Here is a 10723-nt window from a genome sequence, read left to right as displayed (position 1 = left end):
AGGCTTCCGTTTAAATGCGCACCCAGGTCCCATTGACAGACCCGTTAAGCCGTCATTGTGCACCGGGCCGCAAAACACTTAATCCTAGTCCTCAATACATTAAAATAGTGTCATAAAGCGCGACGAAATTTCATCAACATTAAACATTTATTAATATTGTTCTATGCATCAGAGTGAACACTCCACCTCCACATTTTTACGGAAAGCTCAGCGGAGAGCCTGTGGAGTCGCAGCTCCACTTTTCCGGAACGAGTTCACGTTATATCGTATATCGGTCAGGCATTAATACTTTATTCAGAAATGAAATAATAACGCTCTCATCACGTAAATTACGATGAAACCATCACGGAAATGCCAAAACTAAATATTCCACTAGGTTAATTGTTTTTCTTCGACAAAGAAGGGTCTCGTGATTTCACGGGACCAAAATGAGTGCGTGCGTGTGTGTTGTTTGTTCAAAAATCCAAGGTTGGTAACCATAATTATTCATGACATGCTATTTTTTTTAATAAGAAAACCATACATCGGGATAAACATACACCGCGATTAGGAATAGAAGAAAAGAAATTGATACTTTATACTCAATAAGGCTATTGGCTATTTTGTGAGCGGTCATGTTTATTGGAGGCTGTTCATCACTATGGTGACCACCAAAAAAAGTCGATAACCCTTCGGTTCGGACGACACATACCCGCTCGCTCAGCAAAAGCAGCGGTCGAATTTGAAAACAGTGAGCCTCAAATAGCCCATAGCCCACCGTTCTTCGATTTTATGTCCTAAGAAATCATGGTCATGTAGTTAGTGCGTCGACGTCATGATTTAAATCATGTCAGCGGGTGGCATAATCACCGCATGTGAGTTTCGATCTTGGGATATTCGGTGTCTAAACGGGTAAGTAACATTGTCCAAGTTTCATCAGGCTATTTTTAATGTTATTGGTGTTTCTCAACCTGTTGTTCGCAAAAAGTTTTCCTCATTTTATTTTAGAGGGGGGTCTCTACCTTTTTACACGGTAAAAAAATTTTCTTATGTAGAAATACTATATTATTAAAAACATCATTTATCATTGATTTATTTCAATTTTTTTACCGCATGTATTTGATTGTGTATGCTATCCTGTGTTAGTACAGAGTTTTACATATCTTCAATACTTAATTTTGTACAAATTTTCAAAAAAAATTCATTAAATTTTGAGCTTGAGCGCATGATAAAATCGCATGAAATCAATATAAGTGAGTAAAAAATTATCCAAAATAAAGGAAGCTGTTCAGTTCATAAAATGATGAAGAAAACTGACATTTTACTGACTCAATCTTATTCAAAATTTAGTTTAAAATTTTAAAAATTAAAAATAATTCATAACCTAAGTATATTATGAATGGATCTCAAATCTTTTCCATCATTTTATGAACTGAACAGTTTCCTCTATTTTGGATTATATTTTATTCACTTATATTGATTCCATGTTATTTTATTATGTGCACATGCTGTTTTTAATGCCTTTTTTTCTTAAATTTTGCAAAAAAAAACCTAATGTGAAACTTCGTGCTCACATAGGAGAGCACAATCAAATATATGTATTAAAATATATAAGTATAGATCTATAATTATATAAGATATATAATTATATATGTATAGATAGATACATGTATATGTATGGTGCTACATGTAATGTACTAACTGATATTCATAATACGTAATTTAATTAACTCTCAAAATGAGAAATCTAACATCTTAACGTATACCGTAATCGTAAATATATGAATAAAAATACAATATAACATGTCTAATCTTTATAAAAAGCTGTTTTCTGAAACATATGTGATTATAACCCCCCCCCCCCTTTAGACCTGCTGGTAGGACTTACTAAGTCCCTTGGGGTCACAAAGTGTTTGTATTCGTGTGTTTTTATGTTTGTACCTATGTGTATGTTTGTATTTGTATACATGTCTGTGTTTTTGTGATTTGTTTATTAAAAAAAAAAAAATTAAATAAATCACAATGGGTAAAATATTTTTAATAGCATTTCTACGTAAGAAAGTTTTTCTGCCATGTTAATAGGTAAGAGACCCCCTCCCCACTGAAAGTGGAAATTAAATGGACATTATATTTGAACGCCATACATGTTACAGTTCTTAATTGAAACATGTACGACGGCACAGACTCGGTTATAAAGACGTTGAAGATTCCACGAAATTTCGACGTTATAACCGAGAGCGGCTTTTTCGATATTTTTATCGAAGATACAATCAAATACTGTGTCTGAAGTTGTGTGTGTTTTCATTGTAATTAAGGGGTGACTATATTTGATCGAGAAAAATATTGGAAATTTGGATCATATGAACTGGACATTGACAATTCTTACCAAAAATGTTCTCAATTGTTGGCAAAACTGCCCGATATTTCATGGGCACCCGCTTATCAGACACGGGGACCCCTTTAGTTCTGATTTTTTTTTTTTCTTCTGTGAGAGAGAAGAATCGAAAATAATTGCAGCACCAATGGAAATTCAGAATGGAAGAAAGAAATAATTCCAGAATTGATGAAAATTTACAGAATTGCCAGAATTGATGGAAGTTCGGAATTCCAAAATGATGAAAATTTAGGATAAATTTTAAAAACAATTCCAGACATGGTGGAAATTCATAATTAATGAAAGAAATAATTCCAGATATTTTTTCCTAGATGAAAACGCACATTTACAGAATTGATGAAAACGCAGATTTTATAGAATTCATGAAAATGCGGATTTACAGAATTGATGAAAACGCAGATTTTATAGAATTCATGAAAATGCGGATTTACAGAATTGATGAAAATGCGGATTTACAGAATTGATGAAAACGCAGATTTTATAGAATTCATGAAAATGCGGATTTACAGAATTGATGAAAACGCAGATTTTATAGAATTCATGAAAATGCGGATTTACAGAATTGATGAAAACGCAGATTTTATAGAATTCATGAAAATGCGGATTTACAGAATTGATGAAAACGCAGATTTTATAGAATTGATGAAAATGCGGATTTACAGAGTTAGTGAAAATGCAGATTTACAGAACTGATGGAAATGCAGATTTACAGAATTGATAAAAATGCAGATTTACAGAATTGATGAAAACGCACACTTACAGAATTGAGGATTTTGAATCAAAAATTCAAATTTTTGAATTTCTTTCCCCTGTGGTCTTTTATAAATTTCTTTGCTTCTCGAGTTTCTGAACTTGTCACTCGAACCCTATTTTTGGAATTTTGTTTTTCCTCTCCCTTATTTTGAATATTCGGTCTTCCTCTTTACTTTTTTTTTAATTTCTAACCCCCCCCCCCCCACATTTTCGATTTTCTATCCTTCTCCTATTTTTGAATTTGTGACCCTCTTCTCCTCCCTTGTTTTAAAAATTTATATTCCCGTTTTCCCCCTTTTTGAATTTCTATCCTTCCTCTCCCAGTATTTAATTTCTGCCTCCATGTCCCTTTCTTTTTCGAATTTCTCTGTCCCTTTTCCCAATATCTTCGAATTTCTATCCTTCCTTTCCCCAATTTTTAATTTTTGTCCATATTCCCCCAGTGACTTGCTGAAGGGGCGCGGTAGCCCAGTCGGTAGGATACTCGCCTAAAGTACCGAAAGGATGTTTATAGGTGTCTCGAGTTCAATACCCGGTTCGTCCTTGTCCGAAAACTTTCCTGACACAGGGGTACAACAAAAAACGGCGACATGACCACAGACAAAAATTGCTACCGCAGGGAGTTTCCCCATCGAGGGGTTAGCGCACCAACCTCTCGATGAGTATAAAAAACTAGCCTGCCATTCGGAATCGGCAATTAATTGTAGGTCCCGGTCAAATTAGCCCTCGTGTGCAGAAAATGACCGTGGTGCGACAAAAATGATCAATGACTTGCTAAAAAAAATACTTATGTTCGAATGTATTGTAATAGATATTTATATTAAATGCTAAATGGCCATCGTGCATAGAACGCCAATGTATTGATCTGCTGTTCCTTTTCTCCCATCAAAAGGGCGCATCAGTTTGATTTTGATGGTATCATGAACACAATCAGCGAAACACATACTGAAGTTGCCGTTCATCCGATATGACGTCATCGTCTGTATTATCTCGTAAGGAGAGCTCGACCTCGTCCTTGAACACAGAAGCCAAAGGCGAAAAGTGCGGTTCGATACATTTCTGGAGAAACTTCGCTTACGACGTCGAGGTAATTATAGGTATCATTTGTAATCATAAGAGTCCCAGCCCTACATGCGGAAATGAGAGGGATAGTACTCGTCACGACAGATAATTCTTTCAAAAGGAATTCATGGTTGCAAATGACTTTTCTGGTCAGCGCATGTTAATGTAAAATTTCAGCCACTCGAGCCAAAAAAGGAGGATCAAAAGTCCCGAAGTAACCCTGAAAGTGAAAGGGAAAAAATACACTGAAGTGCCAAAAGTCATGGGATACCTCTTAATATTGCTGCACTTCGCTGGATAAAAGGTCCCACACGATATTAAGAGGTATCCCATAACTTCAGTGCTGAAGTGCCAAAAGTCATGGGATACCTTTTAGTACTGCTGCACTTCGCTGGGTAAAAGAAGGTCCCCACACGATACTAAGAGATATCCCATGACTTCAGTGCTGAAGAGCCAAAAGCCATGGGATACCTCTTAATATCGTGTGGGACCTCCTTTTATCCGGCGAAGTGCAGCAATATTAAGAGGTATCCCATGACTTTTGGCACTTCAGTGCATTTTCCCCACACAGTTGGAGAGGAAAAGGGACGAAATGTTTTCGCTCCGTTACTTCGCCTAGGACTGGAGGGAATTTCTCTGTCACTACTTATGTTCTAAGTTTGCCATGTTTTGGCGACTTCTGAAACGGGCTAATGCACGTATCCTCCGAATAAGTGAGTTATGACTGCGGTCCTATTGGGAATTTGGGAATTTTTGTTTTCTCTTGACAATGTACTACGACCCTTCTAATTTTTGTTGTGAAGTTCTGGGGGCGCACAACCTTTCTTAAGTTGGTGGGCCGGATATGCGAGATGGCTACTGCTCACGGGCCACCAAACATTTTTTTTAAAAATCAGATTTGAACCACTCAGTTCTTCTCTTTTTGCTAACAAGCAATTTCATTAAATTCATAACACATGGAGAATAATAAATACAGCCATTATCCGAGTTACGAACAAGTTTCGTACCGAGCATCGTCCAAGTGGAAATCGCGCCAATTTTTATACGATTCAGATGCTTTCAAACTTCTTTTTTTTTTCAAGATTCAACAGATTTTTTTTCAATACTTCCTTTAAAAATATGTATTTCTTTCATTCAAAAGGAGTCCGCCAAATATCTCGACGAATGGATGTTTTTTTTCTGGCCATGGCACCCTTTAAACATCCCAAGGCCCCACACAGACTATGCGACCCATTTTGAGAACATAATTCCGGAATGGAGGTGGGCAGAGCAGAGCAGATACGGCTGCAACAAGATACTTTTTCACAAAAATCTTTCATGGGTAGGAATGAATTCCTTTGTTTGCCAAGTTTGGCTCGCTAGGTGTAGGTTGGCTAGGTGTAGGCTGTTTTTGTCCCTGAACCCCCTTTGAATACCACAGGATTTGAAGAAATTATACGTTCCCAGGATGAAAACGCATAGTTCCGGAATGTGAGTGGGTTGAAAGCCTTCGTTGGTCAAATTTGGCTCCTGGCTATAGGTAGTTTTTTTCCCCAGGAAACTCTCCCCCCCCCCCATCTGGATATCCCAGGTGCCCAAAGGAAATGTGCGTCCCCAAGGTGAAAAACGCATAATCCTGGAATGGAGGCGGGCAGAGCAGGAACACACACACACAGGGCTACATAATTTTTTCTTTTTTCATTCACTGGATACATGCGTATCAATACTCATGATACTCTCACGGGCTGGTTTTAACCATGGCCGCGTTGAATGTCCCAGGGCTCCAAAGGAAATATGCAGCTCCGTCTTGAGAACACATGATTCCGGAATGAAGATGAACGGAGCAGTAAAAAGGCCGTAATAAGATACTTGTTCGTAAAATCTTTCAGAGACCGGATTGAACCCCTTAATGGGAAATATTTGGTTCGCGGGGTGGAGGTTATTTTTGCCCAGTGCCCCAAATGGACTTTCCGGTCCTACGGTGAGAACGCATTAATCCGGAATGCATAAGGGTGGGGCTGACAGGGCTCTAGCCCTGGGGCCCGGGACAATTTTTTTCATTTTTCGCTTTTTCACATAATTTCGCTTCATAAATTAACTGGAGAAAAGTCTGACCGGGGCCCACTAAAGATCCCAGCCTAGGGGCCCTGCTCCAGAATGTGGGAGCCATGCAGGAATGAAGGTGGGCAAAGCAGGGAACAGTGACGCAACAAGATGCTTTTCGCAAAAATCTTTCGCGGGTTGGATCGAACCCATTCGCGGCCTGAAGGTTGTGCACACCCCCCCCCCCTTCTGTATAGTATGCTCTCAAATTTAGAGAGCGCCTTTTTAACTGAAACATATTTGATTATTCAAGGGTAAGCCGTTTATCCGGGTCAACCACGACTGCCAGATGCACGAAGTATGCAACACGATGACGCAGGATTGGAAAATCCCGACGCCGAGGATAGTGCTGTTGCTGATCTCGAACGTATCGCCTCTTTCAAGATGGAAGAACAGCAAGCAGATCAAGAGCTTCCAGAAAGGTATCATCCGTGTAAGTGATGCATATTTCTAATATAACTGATATCGATCGATCGACAGAGTCCTTATTGGAAATTGGCAATATAATGCCTTAATATTGCTATCGTTGGTACAGGCCACAAATACGACGGACATGTGGATCCTGACAAACGGAATGAACATCGGACTGGCCAAGGTGATCGGTGATGCTGTCCAAGAAGAGGTTCGGAGGAGATCGTCCAAAGGTCTCCACAGCAAAGGTGGAGTCACCAACGCCGAACGCGTGCCCGGTATAGTGTTGGTCGGCATCCCCAGACAAGACCTGCTCAATGACGCCGAGCTTCTCAGTGGAAAAGTATTTATACGTACATATATACAACGTATATGTAAAAGTATTTATGCGTATACGTCGGCGAAAACGCCTCTGTCTCAGTCACTCTTTTGGTAATTAACGAACAATGGACACTTTCTTGATCATTCACGTGCTTGCGCACTTTCTCGGTCACTCACATATACTTGCACATTTATGCAGAGATAAATTTTTTTTCTAATCACTATAAGTGGTTCCAGTTCGGTTATTTGCACGCTTGCACCCTTTCTTGGTCGCTTCCATGCTTGCAGCATTTCTTGGTCACTCACGTGTGTGCACACTTTGTTAGACACTCACATGCATACACTCTTTCTCTGCCATTCGCATGCTTGCACGCTTTTTGGGTCACTTTGGTAGTTGCACACTTTTTGGTCACTCGGGTGCTTGCACACTTTCTTAGTCACTCACATACTTGCACACTGCCTGCGATCACTTGCATGCTTGCGCATTTTCTTGGTCATTTGTATGCTGGCATACTTTCTTGGTTACACACATGAGTACACCTTTTCTTGGTCACTCATATGCTTGCACACTTTCATCCTTCTTGGCTTTTGAAAATTGGAATCACGAAGATCTGCGCACAAACAGTAAGTGTTAAAATTGTGAAGCGAACTTGACAACTTAACTAATATTATTCCTCCAATAATATTTATTACTATATTTATTTATTTTTCATGCGCCACATTAATAAAAAATCGGTCATCAATCGGAGAATCACAACAGTTGTGGTGGCAGTAGTGGTTTAAATTCAGTGATGGTTTCTTACATATAATATGTATACAGGTCTATTACTTAATTCTCCTTGCCACATTTTACTGCCGAACCGTTGATCCTAGAGACCTACTTCCAATTAAAAAGGTATCCAAATAACGTGTACTGTACAACTAACTCAGACACGTCATTCATGTTGCACAGGTTCGTTTTTCACGTCTGGCTTATTGTATTTTATGACTTATTTAAAAATTCTTCGTCAATTTTACAAACATCATCAAGAAGATGAAAAAGTAAATATGTTTAATGATATTTTGGTGCTGCAGCACGTGCTTTATTTGCCCATGCTAGAAGAGAGCACTGTGTGGACTTGATTTAATCTGTCTCAGCGGCGCGTTCCAAAACTTGAGAATCATTGCAACACATGATTTCTTACCTTTAACCATAGTTTTAACTGTCGCGTGTTTGAATATTCGTGCATGTCTTTCTTCCAGAACCAAAGAGTCGAGGTGGAAAACGAAGGGAATCGCGTCGAGGACCACAAGTTCGATTTGAACCCAGACCATTCCCATTACGTCATCGTCAAGGACAGCACCATCAACAAGAACGGTATCAACTATTTCTTGCTGAGATTCCAACATTACCTCGCTACTTCTCTAGATCATCCGAGGAAATCCGCCGCTAAAGCTAGTGAGTCAGCTACATCTGGTTCTTTTCTTGTCCACTCTCTAGAATGCTTCTAACATGCAACTTACTAATTATTACTAACCGACATTGGAATGGCTTTCATCGACAAATCAGATAAGTACCACATAATCTTCCGGTTGGGTCGGATGAGTCCCATGAACTAACCGACATTTAAACTTTTTGCAATTCTCTCTCAATTCAAAACTCTTTTACAATTCTTTCCGCAGGACGAAAAGTGGCTGAAATATGTCTGGGAACGATGGAAATCCCCGTCATAGCCCTGCTGGTCCAAGGAGGTACCGACTGCGCTCGGCTCGTTCTGGATCACGTGAAACGTCACTTACCGATAGTCGTAATGTCCGGAACAGGTGGACTTGCGGACATCTTGGGCTTCGCCTACACAGAAATTTCACAAAGGTAATCCTTCGATGGAACTTTGCTTTTTTGACGGGATAGGGTTTTTATCGGGATCCTTTATATTGATTTTCAAGGAAATTTAATACTGAGAAAAAATTGGAAATATATATAAAATGGATCCCGGGAGAGGACTCAGGCTAAAGCATTGTGTAGCCTTTCCTATATAGGGACCCTAATCTTGATAGAACACTGTGACTCCAGGAAGCCTCAACGCTTGAGTCTTGTCATCCTTTCGTACATACGGATAATAGCCTTGATAGGACACTATTGATTATGGGAGTCGAAGGCTAGAGCAGGGGTTTCCAACATATAAAATTCCTCGCGGAATCCTTGATAGTTATAAGGTTGTTCCACAGAAATACAGAAATCTTGGTGATAATGAGAGTTGTCCCTGAAACTCAGAAAAATTTCTGAATATTTATCCAAAGGAGTGTCCCCACCGCCATCTCAATGCCACGATAACCCCAGGGCAAAATGAAAGAGCACCACTTATTAATAATGTACATATTTATTGTCATAAATCATTGTACCGGATCATCATGGAAGCCCCTCTGCAACTGAGGTCGCCGCGAACATCATGGTGGGGAAGGTGAAGGCTGACAGGGCTCCAGGATAATTCTCATCATTTTTGTTTTTCACACAATAGAGGGACCTCTATACAAATGAGATCCCTGTGCCGTGCGACACATGGATCTCATGTGTTAAGATGGCTCTAGTGTCTCGTAAATACAAATACAACGCTACAAACTACAAAATGCTCAACGAGGTGGCTGAGAAAAAGATGCCCATAACAAATATGGATGTCATATATTTCAAAAATACAGCAACCCAATTAAAAAGTACATATAAATTCTGCAATTCAAGAATCCCCTCTTCTAATGCATAAAGAATTGCCAAAAAAAAACCCCATCGTTTTTAGATGTAGAGGATGATGTCATGATTAATTGAGATCCGGCAAAATGATTTTGAAAGAAAAAAGTATGCGAATTGGTAGGCTGTGAATTTTTTTTTCAAAAGGGTACACGGAAAAGCATTCTAAGTCATTCTAGACACTAAACGTTCATATTTTGTAAACTTATTCACCATGAAAAAAAGGTGCCTTTCTTTGTGTTACTTTTGTCTATAACTAGTAAACGGGTAAAAAAATTTTATCAGCAAAAATATGCCCTCTAAAAAATATTAAAAATAACTACACGCTACAGCAGGGATTCTCAAACTTTTTCCACTCGTGGCACCCCTTTCCCCTATTCAATGCTTATCCGCGAGCTCCACCGGCTCCCCAGAGCTGTTTAACAAAGAATATTTTCGTTATAGGCGCACCAGGGAGCCGCGGTGCACAGTTTGAGAACCCCTGCACTACAGTATTATATCTCATGTAAAGAAGCATCAACAACTAGAACATCTGCTGCCATCTGCCAAATAAAAAACACAACTGTTATGATTCTTTGATTGAAGTTGGTGGCCGGTTTTCTATGTGTGTGTGTGTGTGTGTGCGTGCGTGTGTGGCATGAAACAATAAGTTATAACTAATATTAATTAAATTATTAAGTATGCTTGGAAATTTTAATAGTTGTCGTTTGTGTGCAGTAAAACAGCAAAGATGAAATACCCAAAGCGAAGTCTCCCTTGGCCTTTCGTGATTGTCATCGAAGAGGATCTACATCAGAACCATACCATTTCTGGTCTGGATCGTTTTTGGATCACAAAGAAGCTATGGAGGAGTTTACTTATGCTATTTCACAATACGCAAATAATCATGTAGCGTGGTCGATGGAAACCCGGCTTAAATGAAGGTCCCTATCCCCCTGCACTATCCGGTATAGTCATGCGTGAAGACGACTCTGCAGGGAGCTACCTGAGACGCCAAG

The 10723-nt window shown here is 39.3% G+C and overlaps 1 protein-coding gene across 1 annotated transcript in view; it reads left to right on the top strand.

Moving 5' to 3' along the window:
- Positions 1-709: 709 nt before the first annotated feature.
- LOC149068902 (transient receptor potential cation channel subfamily M member-like 2) overlaps positions 710-10723 on the top strand; it is a 57888-nt gene continuing 47874 nt past the window's right edge. The window contains exons 1-6 of the mRNA XM_089251275.1: positions 710-891; positions 4020-4214; positions 6525-6704; positions 6807-7025; positions 8246-8441; positions 8666-8855. Of these exons, the coding sequence (XP_089107401.1) occupies positions 4095-4214; positions 6525-6704; positions 6807-7025; positions 8246-8441; positions 8666-8855 (905 nt within the window). The 5' untranslated portion in view covers positions 710-891; positions 4020-4094. The remainder of the gene's footprint in view (positions 892-4019; positions 4215-6524; positions 6705-6806; positions 7026-8245; positions 8442-8665; positions 8856-10723) is intronic.

Source organism: Pholcus phalangioides, unplaced genomic scaffold (assembly GCF_987345545.1).
Source record: "Pholcus phalangioides strain wild (caught in Gottingen) unplaced genomic scaffold, Ppha-v1.0 ptg000024l_1, whole genome shotgun sequence".
Taxonomy (NCBI): domain Eukaryota; kingdom Metazoa; phylum Arthropoda; class Arachnida; order Araneae; family Pholcidae; genus Pholcus; species Pholcus phalangioides.
The sequence above is the reverse complement of the archived record's forward strand: the minus strand, read 5'-3'. Positions and strand labels throughout refer to the sequence as shown.